The 23,813-nt window shown below is 37.6% G+C and overlaps 1 protein-coding gene across 3 annotated transcripts in view; it reads right to left on the bottom strand.

Moving 5' to 3' along the window:
- The window catches only part of MRC1 (mannose receptor C-type 1), a 61,632-nt gene that overhangs the window by 20,516 nt on the left and 17,303 nt on the right, over positions 1 to 23,813 (bottom strand). For all 3 annotated transcript variants that reach the window (XM_075746294.1, XM_075746295.1, XM_075746296.1), the window contains 12 exons: positions 21,074 to 21,256; positions 17,151 to 17,308; positions 11,251 to 11,364; positions 9,780 to 9,895; positions 8,303 to 8,451; positions 6,555 to 6,754; positions 6,030 to 6,154; positions 5,075 to 5,162; positions 4,016 to 4,160; positions 2,409 to 2,450; positions 2,124 to 2,287; positions 911 to 978 (listed from right to left, as the gene is read on the bottom strand). In XM_075746294.1, the coding sequence (XP_075602409.1) occupies positions 911 to 978; positions 2,124 to 2,287; positions 2,409 to 2,450; positions 4,016 to 4,160; positions 5,075 to 5,162; positions 6,030 to 6,154; positions 6,555 to 6,754; positions 8,303 to 8,451; positions 9,780 to 9,895; positions 11,251 to 11,364; positions 17,151 to 17,308; positions 21,074 to 21,256 (1,552 nt within the window). The remainder of the gene's footprint in view (positions 1 to 910; positions 979 to 2,123; positions 2,288 to 2,408; positions 2,451 to 4,015; positions 4,161 to 5,074; positions 5,163 to 6,029; positions 6,155 to 6,554; positions 6,755 to 8,302; positions 8,452 to 9,779; positions 9,896 to 11,250; positions 11,365 to 17,150; positions 17,309 to 21,073; positions 21,257 to 23,813) is intronic.

The following is a 23,813-nucleotide window of genomic DNA, read 5'->3' as shown; positions in this document are numbered from 1 at the left end:
CTTCAAGACCCAGACTGAACTGAATCCAGGCCTAAACTAACATCACATGTAGAAATCAATATGGTCCTGCATACTGACATGCAGAAAATACATTATCTGCAGTGTATTTTTTCTGCTAGTTTGAGTGAATTCCATTTAGGAAACAAGTAGTATTTCTCCTGGATTATCTGGAGCTAAATTAACATGGAATTAAACCACTTGAGAATACAACCATGTTTAAATTAAGACTCAAAACTAGGTATGTCCTTTGAAAATCTATGCCCTATTGAGTTAACTTGTTTGGTCCCACAGACTACAAAACCTTAAAACAAATAGTAAAGCAGAACTTTCCAAATCTAACAGGTCTGATGTAAACTTATAAAAACAAAGTGAATGCTTTTATATTGTTAAAGAATAAATTACGTTTTAGAGTTTATGGATCTACTCCAGTGGTGTCAGGGAGAAATTCCATTTACTTGAAGAGGAGCTGGTCTATGAAGAAAAAAGTTCACCAGTATAATCAGGAAATACTTTTTAAAAATTCCTTATATTAGCTATATTATATTGGAGTATGGACAAGGCAGACTACAGCTGAGGACAAGATTCAAACCAAGGTTTTTTCCTTCTATAATCAAATATAGAATAACAGTATTATTAGTAGGGAGAGAATGCCTAACAACTGAAATGGGATTAAAAATAAATGGATTAAATATAATGGCACATTGTGGTATATTTACTACAGAATATATTTTTACAACCTTCATAATCAAAAAACAGGAAGCATGAAAGTCCCACAGAATTCAGAGGAAAAACATTCTCATTTGCTTTGACAGGCCACAATTTCATTCAAGCACTTCATTAATTTTGCTCCACTCAGTAGATTTCTTTATTTTAAAGCATGATACAAGCTTGATGGTTTTAGTTGGCCTACCTTGTCCGTTGGTCAACACTCAGTTGTAAACCAATGAAATATGAATCCTCTTTGCCATTTTTCAAGATCTAGAATTTAAAGATTAAAATTGTATAAATGTCCTTTTATTATCATAGAAATCTATTATGTTAATAATGAGTGATATACGTCTGACTGACAGAGGATATGAATTGCTATATTCTCTAGCTACAACATGTAAGTTAAAACAGCTCCCAGCTGACAGTCCACAGCCAAACTTCACCACTGGCCAAGAGGTGTGGTCACTATATCAACACTTCTCACAGTCTTACTTGAAAGTCACCAAAATCAGCACCTCTTGCACAATCTCTGCAGCAGACATCATCTAACAAATTTCTTGCAAGGGACAAGCCTTCTTACAATTTGGATACAAATTGATATAGGCCCTTGTGTCATCTCACTATCACTCTTCAGCCAGTTCAGGAAAAGTTTTTTGTAGTTCAAATATGATTTTTAAGCACATTCCTGATTAAAAGAAGTTGGCCTCAAGACAGTATAAACAGGCAATCAACCCCAGCCACCTAGGAAATACCATTTAAAAGCTCTCTCTCGTGGCATAATCCATGCCTCAAGTTGTTCTTCCTGCATAATTATATTCTCCCCACAAGGAGGAGGTGGCAAAAGGGCAAACTTGAGCACCAGAAAGAGGCTGCTAGGTAGACTACATCCCCGATAGACTGACAAGATGAAAAGCCAATGGTCTGAGCACTGCATGTAAGCCAATATCTGGTTTGATCCACTACTTCAGATATCTTGAGTTTATCTGTTGATAAACTTTACTTACAGTTAACTCACCTGCCTTACAGAATCGTAGCTCACAAGTATAATACTTCTTGCTAAAATGAAGCCACAGATCAATTAAAAGTAAGCATTAAGGTTTATCTTAGCCCATTACTAGTTGCAGATAGATATAATGTGGTGTTACTACTACATTGAATAGGAAAAGCAGATAATGATCTGTTTAATGCTTACTGTGCTTATTTCTATACAAAATACCAAACCAAATTTGTCCTCATCTCAGCTATGAAACAATCTAAAAAAAAAAAGACTTGAATTTGTTCTTCACATTAATCTTAATGCTACTGCAATTTCACTATCTCAAAACCTGTAGGGAGAACACCAGGGTGAAAAGGATTTGTGCCCGTGCTCACTTGTTTTGGATGATTTATTCCATAGTATTAATGATTTTTCTTACATATCGCCAGAGGAACTTTCTTTCACTTTCACTCTCAATGACAGCAAGGTCTCCAAAGTTCTTTTTGCAGAACTCCCGACCTTTTTCCATAGGAACACTCTCTGTGCTGAAATAATATTGTTTGTCTTCATGTATAATCCATCCATCCTCAGTAGTCTTGTATTCTGTAAGATAAATGGTAAACTAACTATATTGCTCCTGAGATGCAAGACATTCTCATTAGTAAAGTTTTAAAAATGCTTTTAGACATACATACACAAAAATAGTAATAGCAATAACACTTACTGGGTGCAGGAGATTCTGTTGGTTCAGGCTTTACACTTGCCCCTGTAAGAAAAAGATATTCGTTATGATTCCACACGTTCTGCTGTAAGATAAAATATTTACTGTGATTGATAGGCATCTTTTTCTATTGACATTGACTTTTATGGTTAGCAATGGATTTAAAACTAAAAACTAGAAGGAACTAAATAGCCTAAATCTCTTATTTTCTACACTGTTCAATTCTAAACAGATACTCTTGTTCTGTGAGGCTGTAAATATAAGCTCTTCCTAACGTGCAAGGTATTATAAAATACCTTGAAATTTACCTGAATTAAGTAATTATTTTTGTTATTCACTGGATGCAGAAAACCTTATGTCCCAAAGCATTAACTCTATTAAGATAGTCCTGTATGCCCCTCTCCTTCCTTTCCCCAGGTCACTTAAACATGAATTCTGGCTTAAACCAGAGGCAGCAGAAATGCAGGCTGGGTTCTCTTCTTCCATGGTGCCCTAGCTCCTACAGAGTGAGATTCTTTCCATCTTTCTTTGGTTGAGAAGAACTATCTGGATCTTAAAAATTTCCCTAGAATCTCACTGGAAAAGAACCCAAGAAATTAACTGGCTCTTTCTGAAAAGAAGACTTCAGGCTAAAGAATTTCCCTGTTTCTTTTTGCTATGGCATCATGGAGATGGCATGCTGGATGGCATCATTAGTATCTCAGGAAAACAATTTCTAATACAGGAGATCTTGTATTTATAGGTTTAACAATTTATTTGGTGCTAAAATGTAATCTCACAGATACTGGCATCTAATAAAAAAATCTCTGCTTAAGAAATTCTTTACCAATATAAAGCAGAGCTGGTACTTTATTGTCAATAAACTAACGCAGCATCTTTATTTTGCTCCCCTCCTTCCCAATACACAAATGTGGTAAAATGTTTAAATGACCACTTTCTAACATACACAAACTTAGGTAGATGCACTGTTTGTAGAACTCAAGATCACCCTAAATTATAAATTTTGTCTTGATATCTTCAGAAAATAAGAAACATCCAAACTCAGAACTTAATAGAATTTAGCAAGAAACCAATATGTGAATATCAAACCCAGTCAAAGCAAAATAAAGTATCTTGAAAACTGGCTCCATTTTGCAACTACAGTTTTGATTAGATGACAAAACAATACCTGAGCCAAGTAAAGGAAGGAGTTTTCACACATAAAAATTCAAGTATGTGAACTGATTTGCAAACTATTTTCTAATAACTTCAAGCTCAACTCAGAAAAAAAAATTCCAAAATAGGATTCATTGGAGAAGGCATGAACTTCTCTAAATGAAGTCAAAAGTTAATGTGAATATTCAAAGTAACATTTCCCATTTTTCAAGTATCACATTTCCCCTTCTGAAATCACAGAGAAATACCAGTGAGAAGTCCCATCAGGGAACCGAAGGCTCTGTATCTTTAAATGCATCGAAGACATGGAAATCCTTATACCACTTCGATATTTCACGTTCCTCAGGGAACCATTCCGATAAACAGGTTTTGAAATTTTTTATTTCTTAAAGTTAAGGAAAAAAATCAACTGAGAATATTTTCTTATTATACTAATATACAGGAGTAAGCGATACCTTTTCTTATCTGGCAAATCCATCCATATAGATAATCACAGTGCCTGTCATTCCAAAGCATGCTGGAATCACCACTGATCTCTGCACAAAGTTCAATTCCTTGGTAATTGTTGGGTTCTCCAAAGCCCCAGTTTTCATACCTCACCTATGACAGAAAAGGTTTTGTGAAGATTTTATTATAGAGAAAGAAATTAATGGAGAGAGGAAGGAGACATCATTTTGTTTCTACTGTCAGTTTAAAAACTTAGATAAGAGGAAACAAGAATCTGTCTGTGCAAATGCTGACATTTCAAACTTTTTTGGAGATTGCAACTGGACTGCAGCTTAGATAACAATTGTTTCCAATCACACTTGGAAGAATACTGACATTTTTATAGGACCTAAATTCTGTAAAATTCATCTAATAATAATGATGAGACATGTTACATGTTGATATTAAATTAAGTAAATATCCCATAATAGTAAAAGAGTAGGACATTATTAAGACACAACAAAAATATTGGTATTTTTCTCAGAAAAATATTACTGCTAATCTAATTTTCCTGTATAAATTCCAATTTCAGTTTTCTGTATGGTAAACTTCCACCAATATATTTTGACCAACCTTGCAGGAGATACATTCACATCTCCAAAACCACTTATGTTTCTACAGTTTTATATCTTAATCTAAATAACAGTCAAGTCCCATTGGCATAAAAAAACTCCCCTCAGCTCAATGGAGTGTAGGCCATTTCAGATAAAGATCTAACTAGCAAAGAAGATAAATACTAAAGATGGGCTATTTTAATCAAAAAATCCTTGCATTTATAAGAACATCCTTTTAGTCTAAATGAATTTAATTTTCTTGTTGATTTAATGCACATTTTCTTATCAAAAATCAGTATGTTTTAGCCAAAAAAATCAAGCCATGAAATTACTACTAATAAGCTTTCCTGAAGTGAGCATGACACAGTAGAGGGTTATGATTAAGCATAAAATTACACAGAAACACATACACCACACATATTTGAGAAGCATAGGGAATGCAAAACAACAGCTGTGGAAAATTAAATCACTCACTGGAGATCCATCACTCCAAACAAAGCCATCATCAGGATTCAAGTAATATAAGCCCATCCAGAAATGCTGATGGTAATAGCCATTGTTCCTTAAAAAAAAAAAAATAAAATAAAATAATAATAAATGTCCCATTTGTAAGAAGTTTAAACATAAAACCAACACCAATAAGGGCATTACAGTATTTTTAATAATCTATCATTCACAACAGTTAATAAGTTTCTCTAAAAATAATCCCTAAAGCTGTTAGAAACAATAACAACTAGGGTGGAAATTAATTAAAATGCAACCACTGCTAGCTGTTATCACTATACACAGCTGGGATTCTAGTACGGCTGTAGCATTTTGCAAGTCTGCCATGTTTCAGTCTTGCTTCCTAGTTAGACAGGCATATAAAAGTTCATTGAGCCCAGTCTGTTCAGCTCATGTTACCTTTTTAAGAGTATTTGATCTCATTCAGAAATCTTACACCTGCTCTTTACAGTTCAGGGACTTACTAACCTTCTTTACATTCCCTGTGTAGGAAAAAATGAATCTGAAATTGCTTCTGCTTTCTGTTTAGTTCATAAAAATGACAATCAACACATTGACCAGATTTATATCATAAGTTTTACCCTATTTGTACACTTGCTTATGTGAAAACAACTGGCATCTGCGGTAATTTTATATCCCCACATCCACAGTAAATATTTTTACATCAGATGATAAACATTGCCTCAACTAGATATCTTGCCAATCTCATTTTAGCATTAGCTTCTGGGGTGATTGACACTAGTTTTACAACTCCTGCTATTTCGTCATCTCTACTTTTTTGCTATGTGTTTGATACAGATGCAGATAATTAATCCAGACCAGACTGGCTTACAGCGAAGTAAAAACATACACCTAAAATGAAATATTTCAGAAAGATCAAAAAAGCTAATTAAAATGAATGGATGACCACACTACAGATACTCACGCAATAGAACGCCATATCACATACTGTTCTTCTTTACCATTAATAGAGGCCAGATCTCCTCCTACAGCTCGACAAAACTCTTGAGATTCAAGCCATGTTTTCTTTTGCTCTCCTCTTGAAAAAGGCTAAAGAGAGCATTTTGCAATTCAGACAAAATAGACCATATAGATGGCAAGATCAAGAAACATCAGCTACTCAAAATCAATTAATTTACAATTAACTTGTTCTGTGGGGCTTACAGAAACTTTGAATATAGGGCTTATGAGTGTTCACCTCTGTGAAACACGGCCTTAGCATGAATGTCTTTAATCTAAGTGGGCAAACTGCATTACTGATAGGAGCAGCTGCTGCAAGAAAACAACTAGGAACAAAACCATGAGCATTTCAATAGCAAGCAACAAGAGCTCTACATATAATCTGTCATTAAGCTTATGAAACGTATGAGACATATGTATACCAATTTTTCTTGCATGTATGTGCAGCAAATAGAAACTACCTTAATGCAGAAATAAGCAACATACTTACTTTGAAACAGAAGCTAATACGACTGTTTGAGTCCCAACCTTCTGGACACCGGGGAACAGGAGTTGTTGTAGGAACAGGTGGAAGCGTTACTCCCTCTGCCCGCACTTTGCACAGGAACTTTGCCTTTTCTTCACATTTTATTACATCCCATAATCCACCTGCAATTCCAGTCCTCATGGCAACACAGCCTGGCTTTCTTCCTGGTTGTAAGCAGGAATGCACAAAAGCGACAGTTAGGGGGTCATGAGAATTTAGAAAACTTCACATTCTATCCTCATGGAAATTAAGGCTTTGCACAGAGTCAAAAATGTTTCTAGTATTAGAGTGGGTCCAGAGGAGGGCCACAAAAATGATCAGAGGGCTGGAGCACCTCTCCTGTGAAGACAGGCTGAGAGAGCTAGGGTTGTTCAGCCTGGAGAAGAGAAGGCTTTGGGGAGACCTCACAGCAATTTATAACAGCGGCTTTATAAGGAAGACAAAGACTTTTTACCATGGCCTGTAGTGACAGAACAAGGGGCAACAGAATGAGAGAGAGTAGGTTTAGATTAGACATAAGGAAGAAATATTTTTACAATGGGGGTGGTGAAATACTGGAACAAGTTGCCCAGAGAAGTCGTGGACGCCTTACCATTGGAAATGTTCAAGGTCAGGTTGGATGGGGCTTTGAGCCACTAGATCTAGTTCAAGATGTCCCTGTCCATGGCAGGGGCGGGGACATGACTAGATGATCTTTAATGTCCCTTCCAACCCAAACCATCTGTCATGTTATGATTCTATGATTCTAATTCATGAAGAGAAAAGAAGGGAGGGAGGGGAGAGGAAGCAAAAAAATCTGTGGTTCATCCATATTGGAGATACTGAATTGTGCCTTACATCAAATCACCTCCAATGACTGACTCTAGCAATATCATAACCTTCAATCCAACAAATTCTCCCCTAAAACTGAAGATGTGGTTAGAGCTAGTTTCTCAAATTTGTCTAATTTGACTGCGATTTTCAAAAATAAACTTGCTATATATTGGTTTCATGGGCTACGTAGCCTTACCACTTCACCTGACACATTCAAATCAGCATTTAGGAACTGAAATTAAAGACAATCAGAGGATCTCTTGAAAGGCAAATGCAAGACACCAGAATCTTGAAGGCTGACGACCATCCCCTTTCTGATGTGACATCAGAGATAAAACAAGCTCCCACCCCTGTAATTTTATAAGAACAGGAAAAAAATAGCAATGTTTTCATCAACAAAACTTAGTAAATAAGGAAAACACAATTAGTCTAGCTAAGTTATTAACTAAAAAAAGATTAAACACAAATCTTCCTTGGCCCTCTTGTCCTTTCCTACAATCCCATTTTCTCTAAGAGCAGAGATTCGTCAAGCATACTGTGATCTCACACACCTCAGACCATGCAGTGAGAAAGTGTAGTACGAGTATGAGGCAGGACTTGCAAGCAGGGCACAGTATGCCTTGCTCTTTCAGAGTAGTACAGACACAAACCCTCCCAGAACAGGCACAAATCAGAATCTTCATCTCCATTTCTTCCCAAGCACATGTTAAAAACTCATTTCAGCACTAAGCCGGACATTAGCAACAGCACTGCATGCTTGAGAGAGCAGCCAGATATATGTGAGAGCAATTAGTCAATATACCATCAAGGAAGGCTTAAGGAATGAAGTAAAAATATTCAAGTAATGAGCAATGTATTCTGGGCACTGGACTCATTAAACAGTATAGAGCTATACCTACCAGGCATTTCAGAATTCCAGTGTGTAAATAAGACAGATTCACCATTAGCCCACTTGAATGTTCCTTTGTCTTCTACATCTGAAAGTCCAATCCAAAAGTATCTTTCTGATCTTAGCCCAACCAGGCTTGTCAGATAGGCTTGTTCATATCTGTTCAAAAGAACACAACCATTAAATTAATACTGTTAAATTTATTTTCAAAAGTTGTAAAAGGCTTATTATTTTCTCAGAATTACCACTGTACCTTCTTGAAAACATAGCTTGGATAGATTTACTTGAACAAAGCACATAATGAGACATTATGTAATAGATATTTTGTAAGCTTGAATACCAGAGTATTCTGCCTTCTCTTTGGATGTCCAGAAAGTGACATAATCACAGACTGACATGAAATTGGTGAGAAAGAAGAAACTCAACATGACTTATATGCCATGTATTTTTTGAGAGTTTCTAGTATCCTTGTATTCTAACGACTTCTTGTTTTAAGCAAATCCAAAACTGGAAAAGGAATCTCAGCATTATTAAAGGAATATACAAAAGTAGAGGCTAGAGTGGTATGATACTAAATTGTCAAACACTGAAAATTAGATCCAATGATCATGCAGGAAGAGCTATGTTTGGGAAACAAACCTATGTAGAGGTAAAGCCTGTCATAGTTCACTACGGTGTTTAAACAACCAGCTTTTAATAAATCAGAGCCCTAAAAGAAGTCTCCCCTTAACAACATTTAGTCTGAAGACCACATTAATGTTAAACCATTTTTATAACCACTGCAGTGCTACCTACATTCAGAGAGCTACCATTCATGACAGCTGGAGCTTTCACACTAGAATATATCTATTTAGATTATGTAGAAACAAATAAGAGAAATTGTAAAGCATCGAGTCACCTGCAAGCAAAATAAGCTTTGTTTCTTAATCTTAACTTTGATTTTCCCAATATTCCACATTCAGTAATGTGCATCAGCTGTTCAGAGATTTAGCACACACTGAACTCTGGCTGATTGTGACGAATTTTCAGATACCAAGCACTTCTATCATCATTTAGTTTCTTACTTAATTTTGTTAAAAGTAGCTCAATTCTGAGAAGACCAGATAGGTAAAAGTTATATCCTCTTGCTCACTTGAAATACCTTTTGAAAGGAATTCACAGCCATATTTCTTCATTTAATAATCAAAACTGGATTCTGCATCCCTCATTCAAGTAAAACCCATCCTCAAGCCACTACAATTAAGGAAATAGAAAAGATAATTCTATTTTTTCCTTGACATAACCATCTATATCAATATTGATGTCACAGCCATCACCTATTTTTACTATAAACGGAATACATACAAAAACTGTGAGAAGTTCTGTATCTACAGATAGCTGTCCTCTCAAGCAAGATTTTTGTCCATATCAAAGTCTTTATTTGATATTCAGAAGATACTAGATGTTGAATCCTCATGTGATCCCCTCATGCACGTAGACTTACATACCTGTCTTCAACAGTTGCTAAAAAGGCCTGATGCCTTCCACAGGTTTGATTTGCTTGAGAAAATGATACAAATGTATTTCCAATGAAGTAACAATAAAAACCATATCTTTTCCAACCCTGTCAAAATAAACATTAAGTGATCACATATGTTGCAGCTTTTGTAAACTTCTTGAAACACAAACAAACAAACAAAAAAACCCCAACAAAACAAAACTGATTCATACCACTGCCAGCTAACCATTAGACAAAGGATCAACTGAACTGAAAAAAACAGACTGGAAATAGGCAGGATTAAAGCTTTTTAAAATTTTGTTTCATAAAACAATTTTTCATATATAATGAATTTTTAATCAGTGCACTCCCCTTATAAAGGCATGAGAGGCTTTGCACCTTTAGTGCTCAGTATGGGATTATAACTAGCACACAGGCATTGTGCAATCATGAGAACGGTCTTGAGAAGCAAATTTCAGTTTGGATTTTCACAAAGGGAATGACACCTCAAACAAGTTTGTTATTGTTTAGCATTAACACTCTCTTCTAATGTTTTGTCATTCAAATGTCATTCATTCAGGAATATGCTTACAGAGGAAGAGTTTGCTATGACCAGCCACAGAAAATTCACACAAATTTTCTTCTGATGGTTTTCAATTTGTCACCTATAAGAGAGGTTTTTCTACAAGTATGTACTTAGTTCTCTAGGCAAGAATAACATCCATAAGCATTAGGATCCCTTCATCTTCTCCAACAGTTGAATATTTGTAAGGTTCCCAGGTAATCTTTTACAAATACTGGGAATAAACATCAAAGACTTCCTCTGCAGCTGTGTAAAGCAGACTTGGGAGAAAAGGCAATTTTTTTCATGGAAAACAAAAAAACCAGTAAGATTCCCTATGACATAACAAATTACAGTACGTTTTTCAGAATTACTGAGTGTTATGTTATCCAGAAGGTGAGCATTACCAAATAAATAACAGATCCACTGGCAGTTCAGAAGGAGCACAATGGATTCATTTTGCTCAGGCACTCATAACAAATTCTTCAAAGTAGAGAGCACTGCCAGAGATCACAGCAAAGCCTTGAGAATAGTATGTAGACAAGCACACCCTTCCTGCTGTGAATAATTCCGAAGAAAATTGTAGACAGAGCTGAATAGCAACTGCTGGTACAGGAAAATTCCTTAGGAAGACTTGAATGCCAATCAAGGAAAAATGGCCTGCTGCAGGGACTACAGGTTTGCATTTTGGTTTAAGTTCTGGAAAAAGAAAGGGACCATCAATAGCCTAATGACAGTCAGAGCCTAGATTTATTCATTTGTATCACCTATCCCATCTGCCATAGAAATGAGAAGGTGAACTGTTCTGATGAAAACACAGAACTCATTTTTCCTGTTTTGTCTGTCACCTAGGTGGCATTTTCTCCTCTTGATCATTCCTAGCAGCCTGTTCAGATCAGACAGCTTTTTCTTCACTTACTCTCTGGCAGCCCATGTCAATAGTTTCCTCTTCTGTAGGAGCTTCTGACATAGGTTTCCTTTTACAGATGTAGCCAATTTTCTTCTCACAAGAATGGTCTGCCCAAAATCCATCCTGAACATAAGAACAGAACATCACAGTCAAGTGGGATTTAGTCTTCAACAAAGGTGCTTTATGCTTTTAAGTAATTCTTTTTCGCTAGCTTTCAAAGAAGCAAAACCTACATCTAAGTTCGGTACTTTATTCCAACCTCGTTTCTGCTGGGGCTGATGCACTATTGACTTACATCTTTGATTATTTATCCTTCTGACAATCAAACCCTTGGAGGTGACAGCAATACACCATCTTTACAAAGACTACTGATTTAATAAGCATGCAGGAGGAAAGGGAGATGTCATCTCTCAAAGCAGAAATCCAGTTGCAACAGAAAAAAACCCAGAAGACTACATTCCTTGGTTAATACTTACATAAAACTTTGAAGATGCAAAAAGTTCCTTGTCGAAGCTAGAATTAACATTGTTATTCCTCATACTACAGATTATCAGAAGAAACAATGACATTCAGCAGGAACTGTACTGAAAGTAAAGAACCTTACACCATGTTCCCAGTATATTTTACACAATTTTGTTTCAACAGATGAACTAAGGAATGGGGAGAGGAAGAGAAACCCCTGTGCAAAGCGCTCTCACCTGCGCCTTAAAGACTCCACTTTTGTAAAGGTAAAATCATAGCAGGTGGGCAGCAATTTCTTTCTTTTTTTTTTTCTTTTCTTTTTTTTCTCCCCCCTCGCCCTGACAAAATGTAAAATGATCATCATGATAATACACAATCCTTTGTGCCACAATATGCAAAGTCCTCAAGAGCCTCAACGAACCCCATTTCCAGCAAAAACTTGCCCAAAGCTCAACACTACTGCCTACAACAATGAAGAACCCTAGGATGTTCAGCTGGTTCTTGTGTCTTCCCTGTCTTATGACGACCACAAGCAGGCAAGTCCATTGGTGGCTGTGTCATCATCTCCTACCTTCTCTTTCTCAGTCTCAATAGGCTGGTAGGCACTTCAAATAACTACCCAAAACTGGCCTTCTCAGCCTGGAAGAAATCAGCACAACTTTCACAACCTTTAGACTTCTTGAATATAGGAAAAATTACTCTGAATCTTTGGCTCTTTAGCTGCAGGAAGATCCTTTGCTGTCTTCCCATAACCATGTCTTCACAGTTCTTCTAGGGCCTTCTTACCATGTCTTATAAGCTGCCTTTTGCAAATATCTCTCTGTTCTCCTACTTCCTCACTAAGTAAACCCAAACACTTCCTTTAAAAAGAAGGAGCTGTCACAGACAGGGGCAGGTTTTGTTCCACAAAAATAAATGATGGATCGAGATGAATTCAGCCAAGGAGAGAACAACCCAAAATAATCAGCAATGGAACCATATACATACTTAGGTAGACAAACTTCAACAAAAAACAGGGAAAATCAACTTACAATTATGCTTCGATTAGTTAGCTGATAGCTGATCCCAAGAAATACTGGGCTAGTGCCACTTCCATGGAATCTGAAGTTACTTATCCTACTAAGTACTATTCAACTATTTAACAAATACAGATTTTGAAAGAGTTGAGAAGAACCCACAATAAAATTAGCTTTCCACACAAAACCATGTATATGAAAAGTCTGTATATAGCTAAAATGTGTTGTGTTTTTTTAATCTATAACTCTCACAACAGAAATTACTGACTTTTGAACCCAAGGGAAAACCTGGTCTGATAGCAGGCATCAAGGCCTTAAAATTTAGCCTTGAAAGAAACATTTACCAGTCCGACTTACTACTTGGTATAGAAAGCAAGAGTCTTCCCATCAAAAATGATGGTAGAAAAACTAAAACATAGCATATGCCAACAGCTACCCTTTCAAAATGTTAAACTGGACAAATGGTAGCTTCTTCACATCATAGCAAATTTGTATCACATTAATTTGCATCACTGTCCAAAAGGTACAGAGTCAAATCAAAATGAAAAGTAAAAACAATGTAATGAAAAAGGAGTTCAAATAAAACCACATCTGTGACCACCAAATTCAACGAAAAATAGACAAAAATCATAACACAATCAACAAGTATGTTATAAATAGAAGTCCTTTCTGATGGCATTGTTGCATGCCTTACTGTTACAATTCATTTCTAAATTTCAGTTAGTGGCTTGAGGGTACCAATAGACCTAAATGGCCCCCATCATGGTCACTTGAGGCCTCCATCCACCTGCCTGCCCATGGGCCCTGGGGCTCCACTCAAGCTCAGACCTGGGCCTTCAATTCCTGTCCATGCTGTAAACAGAAGTACTTGTCTCTCACTCCAGCAACATCTGTACCTGGCTATGGGCTTTGTTGATCCAGAGCCTAACCTTTGGACTGTCTTACTAGCTTGATCCTTGACTTGCCCTGTCACTATGTACTTGCCCAGCAATCTCTGGATTGTGTCTGACCCTGGTTATTCTCTCCAGGCCTGATCCTGACTCAGCTACTTGGCTTGACCTTGGACCCACCTCATCATCCCAGACATGGGCTCTGGTCTGCCACCAGCTGCCTACCCCACCTGCCCTGCACCCTGGCTGGGGACAGTGAGACAGGCTCTGGCTGGACAGGCTCTGTCCCTGTAAGTCAGGCTATTATGCTTGGCTTGTGACTCCTCACCTGTTAGGAAGGAGCTGATCCTTATTGCTCCCTGGTGCTTCCTTTTTTTCATTATCCTTGAAGGCTAATTATCTGCTGCTACATATATGAGCAGCAGAGAGACCAGCCACATAAAGCAATGGGTATGGAATAGTACTGTAACAGTTCATACTCTCTGAGAAACAAAGAAATATTTAGTTGGGAGACCTTAAAACATCCGCTATCTCAATCCATCAAAATGAGAGAGGAAGTAATTTAGATTGGATATTGGGAAAACTTTCTTCACAGAAAGGGTTATCAGTCATTGTAACAGGTTGCCCAGGGAAGTTGTCGAGTCACCATCCCTGTAGGTATTTAAAAGACATGTAGACGTGGTGCTTAGGGACACTCTTTAGTGGTGGACTTGGCAGTGTTAGGTTAACAGTTGGATTTGATGATCTTAACGGTCTTTTCCACTCTAAACGATTCTATGATTCTATGACTCCTATTTTTCCATCCATTTCCTTATCCAGTAGGTTTCAATGAATGGCCACATGGAGGGGGGAAAACATTGGGTAGAACAGTTCTTTCAGGGCTTGGCATTGCGGAGTGTCATGAATTTACTCCAGACCATGCTGTTCCTGCCCTGCACCAGAGGATACTGGTAGGGCTAGTTGCAATCTCTCCATGCCTCACCTTTCTCCTAAGGTCTTATGGAATTAACCAGATGTGTCATTCCTCTAATCTTGCAACAGAGACTGAGGTAGCTGTCTCTTTCCTAGAGAAATGCAACAAGTTCTTGAATTCAAACTATCACAAGAAGTGATTTGCTTAGGTTTGCAGAAAAATAGAATCTAGTGGATCTCAGCTTCTGTACACAAATTGAGATTTTTAACCTGAATCCAAGTCCCCCAACATACTGTAACACTTGGCCAGAAAATGCCATCCAGATCCTCAGAGAGCCACAAAACAAATTTTGCCCCTTGCTGGTTTTTGTCGAAACTCCTGATTTGAAGGCAGTCAAGTTGTTCTGATAAAAATCAAGGCTTTACCAATGGATTTAAGCTGCCCTATATGTTCCAAAAGACTGTAAAAAAAAGATACATAATTTAAAAAGATTTCATTGAGGAACTGTGAATATCAAGAGCAATCTCAGTACTTTTTTAAGAGTACTAGCCAAATTATGAAATGCTTGTCAGCCTCTAACCTCCTCTAATACTTGCTGAATCGATACTTCCATGTACAATACCATAAAACCCCAAAGTTCACACCAACAGATGAAGGTAGCTAACAGGCAAAGGATGACAGATGAGACAAAAGCTCAACTATATATTCCTTGCAGCTCACCACCCACATGCACCAAGGCCAGCTACCTTGCAAACCTCCCATTCCTGAGCACGTTCTCCAGCCTTGACCAGCATAAAAGTCCTTGAAGCAACCACCATTTACAACCTCTATTGTTTGACCCTCACATTTGAGCATTCAGCTTCCTTCCACTGTCTGACTCTGTAATTCTGTTAAACAAAGCACCTACTACACCCTCAACCGGCACAGGCATAGCCACTGCACAGACAATGGAGCACAAAAATCCCGGCACCTTTAAAAATCTCTTTGTTCAATTACCATGTGCACCATGGCCTGGTTGCCATGCAATAAATATGCATTTACACTCTTCTCACCAGAGCATGTCCACTAATACAATGGACAATCAGATTTAATAGATTATATTTTTACCTATGCTTCTGACCAGCGCAACATTCTTCACTTAAATACACATTAAATTCTAATCTTCCGGACACATCTGACTGCACAGGAAGTTCCTTCTCCCTTGCTGAGTTCATACAGCAATGAAACTGCAGATGTGAACTCTGGCCAGGCCAGAGAACACCTCCACAAACACATATAGTTGTGCTCAGTTTTGGGAGATTAATATGCTATAACCTACACAGGCTTGCCTCTTCCATGGATACTACTGCAGTTTTGCTCTCCCAAGGATGCTGTTCTAATTCTCTTCCTCGTTCCTTCCTGGAACTAATGATGTGGTCCATTTTTCTTCTAGTGCTGCACCTGCTAACTCCTCTATGGCCACTACAGCTTCTTCCTGCTGCAGAGCTGGCTCAGCCTTCTCCTGCTGCACTCAATCTCCATTTCTGAACTTGAGCGTTTGTGCACTGGAATGATGGAGACACATGAACATACATGCCACTGTTGCTGTTGATGATTGCACCTAAGTGAAGCACATCAGAAAACTAGGCCTATTGGGGCTTGGATGGGGGCTTGCCCTATGAGGCAAGCTCTGTATAGTGTTCAGGCCAATTGGGAAAATTGGTTCTCTTCCTCAATTTATAAGTGCATTCACCAAAAGCACAACCCTCAAGTTTTGATTCTGCAAAATAAGAAAATGCCTTTGGTACGGGTAAATATTTTTTTTCCTCCTAATAAAATAGGTAAAACCTGAAGGAGGTGGTAAGTTCAATATTTTTAATTATCACAAAGAGAAAAAATACCATTTTGCAACATCACACACAGACTGACTTTTATAGCAAGTATTATCTCAGTTCCTGTAGTACACCTAGGTCATCGATCATTGCCATATTCCGAAAGGCAGTCTTTTCAAAGCAGCCTTTTAATTGTAGATATACAGTCACTCAGCAAAGGCTTCCATTAATGTCATTGCTAACTACTTTTCTCACAGCTCTTCATGTGCAGTGCAGATACAAGCATAACACCTAATCCACCTAGACCCAAAATTTATAACTTTGCCTAGGAAAAGAAAATGAAGGTTTCTATTTTCTTGTAAAGATAGTATTTCTCTCTAACATCATTAAAAATGGCTAGTACAATTTTAAAGGTAGGTGTATATCCCATTTTCAAAGAGAAAAAAATCCACACATATCCAAAATGTCTTTGTAGCTTCCTGAAGAAAAGCATTTACATGTTCATGTGCTTCACAGTGTAATTAAGTTTCTTGAAAAAAGCCTACATGCACAAACTGAAATCCAAAAATATGGATCTTGGGGGGAAGCTGCCTTCAAGAAAAGCCTTGCTGTCTCAGGGAAGACAACAAAACCAACTTTCTGGCAACTTTGAATAGGGATCCTTCCTCAAAAAAGGAACCTATGTATAACACCTATAAGACTCTAAAATAGGCTGCTTCAAACAGTAACATCCTCTAGTTTTATGGTCTTGCATAGAACAAAGCCAAAGGATAAATTAAATTATAAGATAACTACGTCAATAGCTACATGACTTTACCTTTCCTTTCATAACAACACAGTCTTCTTGCCTGTTGTTTGCATGAGTGGGTTCTCCACGAAGCCACTTGGTGTAGGTGACAGGTGTCCCATCGCTCCATTCAAAATACATCTGAACCTTGAGGTCATTCAACCCAATCCACAGCTCATCAGCTGGCTCTAAAACGTACATTAACAAGGTTGGTAACAGTCCTTTTGTATGATGTGAACTTTTATTTTCATGGAACAGAAAGTGATTTATTCTCAGGAAGTTTAAAAGGCAGTCACAGGAAATTAAGGCTCCCTGTTTCATAAAGAGGGCAAACCATTCCTCATATATCCACTCCAGTCATCAGGAAAGGCCACTCACTGTAGTGGCAATACAATAAGAGTGTTTAACTTTGTATAAAACAGCCAAAATACTCTCTTTGTTGAATTACATTGCAACACAACAAGGTTAATTCTTTTTTTTCCAGCTCAAAACTCTTTTAGCAAGATGTGAATAAACACCTGAATGAAATGCTACCTCCCCTTTTCCTCCTACCTTTAGTCTAGTGAAGAAAGAAGTGTGTATTTTCTAATGACACCCAGTGTTGTCTTTTAGAGCTGACAACCAGACTACTTGCAAGTTTTCCCATTATATGTGTTCCTATATTTTATTACATTTCAGAGCAAAATGCATTTCATACAGTTGTTGGACTTTCTTCCTTTTTACTGTTAATGGAGTTAACTGTTGGGTTTTGGCTGGAAGGAAAGTGCAGGACTGAACAAGGATGTTACTTTGCAGCAGCTGTTTCTTAAAGGTTTATTGGTTTGTGCTTAAAATCCTCCATTCTAACACATTGCTGCTATAATGTTCATACCTAGTTTTGTTCTGAATAAACTATTTGGATAAGGAGGATTAAAATTTAAACTCCATCATCATCAAAGGGTATTCCTCTCTAGAACTGATTTTATGACTTTGTTCAGTGCAAGTGGCATTTTTTAAATTATTTTATTTATAGTCTGTCATCCAGCCTATGCTAAAGCCAGCAGGTATTTCCTTTTGACCACAGCTCACACTGTCAGATCACACTGACCAAATACATGTACAGTCCTTTCCTTAGATAGCAGTCCTTCCAAGTGGAGTATGAACTACTTGGTTGCTAGACCTTACTCATTATGAGTATTTTTCACGAATGATAGGGAGACTACTTTGTAACGCTTATGACCTTGAATTTCTACAACTCATCTACAGCACTCAGAGGTTTCTCTCTTCAGTTTGTTATTATAGTTCTTGCCTTCTTCTGTAAGTCTTCCTCTAACATCCTCTATCCAAACTGACCACAGTTAACCTGACAATGAAATCACCCATGGAAATTAAAAATGGGATTGTGAGCCCACCCCAAAAGACATCAACTGCCGGAGTGGGTCTCTCAATGGAACTGGAACTGTTTCTTTTCTGTTGCTGCTGTCACTAGCAGCAGAAGTGCCTGTAAAACAGTTAAAAGTCATTGCCTCCAAGGCAATCATTTTTTTTCGATTAACACATTTCAGATGAAGGTTTTCCTAGATACCCCAACAATTTAAAACTCTCCTGTGACATTTCCCCCATCAGCTAGTTACAGGAACATGGAGGCTTCCCATTTTGACCAACCAAGCTGCTGCAGAAATCACCCTCCCAGCCTGTCGCTTTAATGGAGTCAACTCTCTCTCCTTTCTCTTTCCCTCCCTTGTCTCTCCCAGCCTTACTATACCTAAGCATGATCAGCCCTCATAGCTCATCCATACTGTCCTTACCATCTCTCCCCCAATAAGAAGGGCTCAGATTCACAGGACATCAGGCTCCATTTTAAACAGGCACCTTGACCTCTTCTTCCAGACTGCTCTTCATGTTCAGAAGTCCCCCAAGACTGCATCTCTGTACTCTCCTTTAAAGTCTCCTCTGCTACCAAAATTGAAACCTGTTCCAATTCCACTGCCAATCATGCTCTCATTCCCTCCTTAGGTACCACCATCCATGCTCTCTAATTTCTTTTTTGTTTAGTTATCTGTTAAAATCTTTGTGTCTGTGTTTATTGAGCACCTAGCAGAGCAGAGGCCTCATCCATGGCCAGAGGTCATACTGTGGTGGGCTCATACCATAGTAATACGAACACTAAACAGCATTCTTAAACAGTTCTGTGGAGCCTCTTCCTACAAAACATTTTCTCCTCTCAAGAAGAAATGCTGTCACAGTTTTGCAAGCATCTCTAAAGCTGGGTGACTAAATATCAAGATTTTTTTCTTCCCCAGCCACTTGTAAAAAAGCTGTTTCCCACTCTCTCAGGCATGCACTGGGCCACATTTGTGCTGGACTTCTGCATAAACATCCAGAACACACTTCTTTATTCCTCTTCATGTTCCTCTCTAAAGTTCTCCTTTGTGGGTGATGCCAACAAAAGCTCAGCTACTATGACAATACTCATCTCATTGTACCCCTTCTTCCTTTGTTTTATCATGGGACTGGGAATTGTTTGGCACAAAGACAGACTTTTGTTCTTTCTGTACAGCACTTATTGCAGCAGAGTTCTGATGCAGACAAGATTTTCTAGGCACTGCAATACATGGTGTTGTCATCTCAGTGGTGAACAAGGGTAATCTGATACTCTCATAAGCTGCCTTAAAAGGCTTCTTCAGTTGTTCCAATTTTACTCCTCTGAAAAGAATGCTTTCAAAATAGTCTGTTGCAGTGACTGTGCCATATGTGAGAAGCCTGGTTTCCTTCAGGACTATTTGCCTTTCAGAAACACTCAATTTTACAAAAACAGTGCAGTGCAGTCAGTTCAGGAAAGGTCTCTGGAGAAGACATTAGGCTACAAAATAATCTGCTTCAAAGGAGTAAGGTGAAAATACAACTAATTTCCTTCAGAACCTAACTTCTTTCAAATGTCCTAATGTCTCATCAGGAGGTCCCACCTTTCCTAATAATCTCCTCTGAAAAAGTTTCATGTTGTTCATGAAAGAACAACAAATCACTCTTTCAGGAATGTGAGGACAAGCACGAGTTGACATGGAGTTCGCTAGGATACAAAACTAAAGCATATCAGCTGTTTTATGATTGCCACTCCAAGACTGCCGTTACACTGCAGCTCAAAGCAGCTTACTGCACTTTCAGTGAAGGATAAACTAACTCACACTTACCTGGCACTAAAAGCACACATAGGATCAGTTACTACAAAGAAGCATACATAGGTGCGAACATGCTCCTCCTATCAAAAAGCAGTAACTGATCCTGCATGCAAAATCAGGTTCATGTAAAGCAATAGCAACCACAAAATTGCCTCAGCATCAGGATGATGCATCTCCCCTAATGAACACACAGCATCTGTAGCATAACTTGCCTTGCACCAACTCGAATGTGCGTTCAGAAACCAAGCACCTAAGTACCATATTTAATTTGGGGCACATCTGAATACACATACTGGGACAGACAGCTTCCTTTTTCAGAAGAAACACCAGCAGCGTGGCTTGAAAAATAAGGACATGGCAGTGCTGGTAATAGAACCCAGATCTTCCCAAACTGTCATGGACCAATGGACTTTGCTTCCCCTCATCTGTCTTTGCAAACCAGTAATAAAACTCCTTCCAGCTTCTGAAAAGGTTGAAAATTGTTTTAATCTGTACAAAAGGAGGTACAAGCAGACCCGAAGGAATAGGGATTTGAGGTTGATGCAGTTCACAGCACTGACCACAGCTTTTCTGTGATGGTACAGTTTTTTTGGTGTTCATGTTCTTATTGTGTGGGTATTTTTCTTTCAAAGACTTTTTTAAATTTAAAATTTAAGTCCTTTTACACCCTGTGATCAGGACTTTTTTTTTTTTTTTTTTTTAAACAGGCTCCTCCTTTTATTACTAGATAAGATATATTCAAAACTCTTTATTCTTAGTGTAAACATATATATGTTATTGTAAAATAATACTCACGGTACCCAAGCTGGGAAATAACAAAGCTGTACTCTTCAACATTATGGATGCTCGCCAGATCCCCATCCTCTTTCCTGCAAGATGTTAAGGCATCTTTCCATATTTTGGGGTCCCTGTGAATTATGTAACAGTGACCAGCATATGACATCCATTGATCAGGACATCTAATAGGTACATTAGTCTCTGAAAAGAAAAATTATCATGAAGAGTTTCAGAATTCTATTCTTAAGTAAAGACTGAAAAATCACATAAGGAAAGCTTTAACAAACAAATTAATTAATTATGTATTTTCTTCATGAAGAACAATAGAGCTGAAAAATATGTACAGGAATAATAATCTGCATGCATGATTAAAAGTTGAAACTTCCAGATGTTTTTAAAGAACACTACAGTTGCAAACAAGTGCTTGCATCTTGTGAAAAGGCAGAGTTAAAAATTACCATAAAACGCAGTTTTGACTTTTATATGCATACATACATGCTGAAAGGTAAGGTTTGCATAGCTGTGCTTTATCATTTTTTCTATATTCATGTCAACATTTCTCTTTCTCCTCTATGTTATATAGCTTTATATGTTAAGAACCTGGGCTTACAAAACATATTTATAAGGGTATATTTTCCTCAAACCTTAAACATTTTATGGATTAGCCCCATTTGCTAGACTAGCAAAGAAAAAATAACTGCTTTTACAGGATCATGAAAGAACCCAAATAATACTGGGTTTAGGAATCCTTTTTGAAAGCTTCATTGAGAAGATTATACTGTCAAAGGAAATGATTTATGCTTAAAACTTTCTATTAAAAGTTCAACAGAACAGCACCAGAGTACTGCCAACAACCCCATCATTGTTCAGCAAACAATTCAGCTTTGGGAGGAGTGCCACTCAAACATATAACAAACAGAATATTGCCATTGTAGAAACAAATTATCATTCTTGCAGCACTTCATTTATAATCAGCAGATGGGTTTAGCAAACACCAATATATAGAGTAGAACAAGGACAGCAGGTTTGGAGAAATTCTGTATGTCAGGGAAGGAGAAGCAAAGTGTTTATATATAACAGAGGGGTACATTCCATAGAAATATTTAAGTAGACATCCAAAGTCATGACCAGTCAGGCAGCATATGCATTTTACAGTGCTTTGCTCTAACAGTCAGAGAATTGCTTTGAAAAAAAAAAGCTAGGCATATATGCACCTCCAACACGGTGCACCCTTCTGCAAACTGCAAGCACTGAATAGAACAGACATCAGCAGTTCAGACACGGCTACAAAGACAGTTGCAAAGGTATTTATTCCCCAATGAGTCCGTGAGAGTCTCTTTTTGCTTGTAAATCCAGTAACACCAGGGAATTTGTTGCCACAAAACAAGAAAAGCAGTTGACAGTCTAGTTTGTTTGATGCAAATCTTATTGAATGACAAAGCTGGAGATTTCTGAGTAAGAGAAAGTCTTCAGATCTTAATTTCCAGTATTCAAAAATGAACTCTGTGCCTCCCTATTCTCCTTTTTTTAAAAATACATGACAACACAAAGCCATACAATCTATTTTTTCATCCTAATGGAAACAAGTACTACTCCCTGAATTTCACGCGACTTAGGCAAAAGCAGCAGTGCAAATTACAACAAATAAGATGTTATAATGGAAATCGCATTTATGTGTAAAAAATTGTCAAGCTGATGAATTTACTGTGTAAAGATCAAGATACAGAAATGAAGTTTGTAGGCATGGAATGGTTATTCCTCAAATAGAGAGCAAATACTTTTGTAAACTTATTATAAGCTTGGCTTCCTGAAGTCTGAAGATCTCACAGTGATTGACCTGGATGTCTAAAAGGGTGAAAGCACTAGCTGAATTTTGTCTCGTGACTCAGGTATTCAGATTTCTCTCTCTCACCTATCCTTTATGGTGTGATAAGAAAGCTCACACAGCAGTCACAACAGTGACACTAAGAGCATTTATTTCCTATAATTGAATGTTTTATGAAACATTTGGAAACCATACTTTAAGATTCACCTTGTTGGATTGGGATGAAATTTATTTTGGCAGTCACTTGGTGGAAGTAGACAGCCAGCCTTTTCTTAGAAAATTAAGTTTAAAAACAAGCAAGTTTTGCAGGTGAAATTAACAGGTTCCTATTAATCCACTTTGTTGTATTACAGGGCAAATGCCTTGAAGCCTTAAGATTCTACATCACTTAGATGTATACAATGATGTGGCCCTCTGCTGGAAAAAACACTTCTGCTATAAAAAAAAAACCTGACAGCTGTTGGCTTCGTTAAAATCTTCATCTGCAACAAGAATAAATATTCTGTAAAGATTTTTCTCTACTTTGTTTTGGACATAAGCATGATTATATTCTTCTGTTGTAAAGTGTTCTTCTGTCCCACAGTCGTCGCATACTGCTTTGCTATTTTCAATTGTAACTTCTAGGGTTAAAATTTGAAAGGATTGTCTCAGTGTGTAATGTTAAGTGCACAACTAAGTATATATATAAATTTGTGATTAATTTATTTCTTGACTCAGGAGCCCTAGTGAGGAAAACATCATCTGCCATGAGTTTTCCTTTACATCATTAGAAGCTGAGGGCACTTAACACCTTGCATGATCTCATGCTTATTCCTTTTATGACTTCCCCCCATGGGACATTTTGGAAAATATTTTATGAAATTAATCACTGCCAATCTCTGGTTAATCTGTCACCGTGTTTACTCAGCAATTTCTGTACAATTGAAAACTTTC

Source organism: Balearica regulorum, chromosome 2 (genome assembly GCF_011004875.1).
Source record: "Balearica regulorum gibbericeps isolate bBalReg1 chromosome 2, bBalReg1.pri, whole genome shotgun sequence".
Taxonomy (NCBI): Eukaryota; Metazoa; Chordata; class Aves; order Gruiformes; family Gruidae; genus Balearica; species Balearica regulorum.
The sequence above is the reverse complement of the archived record's forward strand: the minus strand, read 5'-3'. Positions and strand labels throughout refer to the sequence as shown.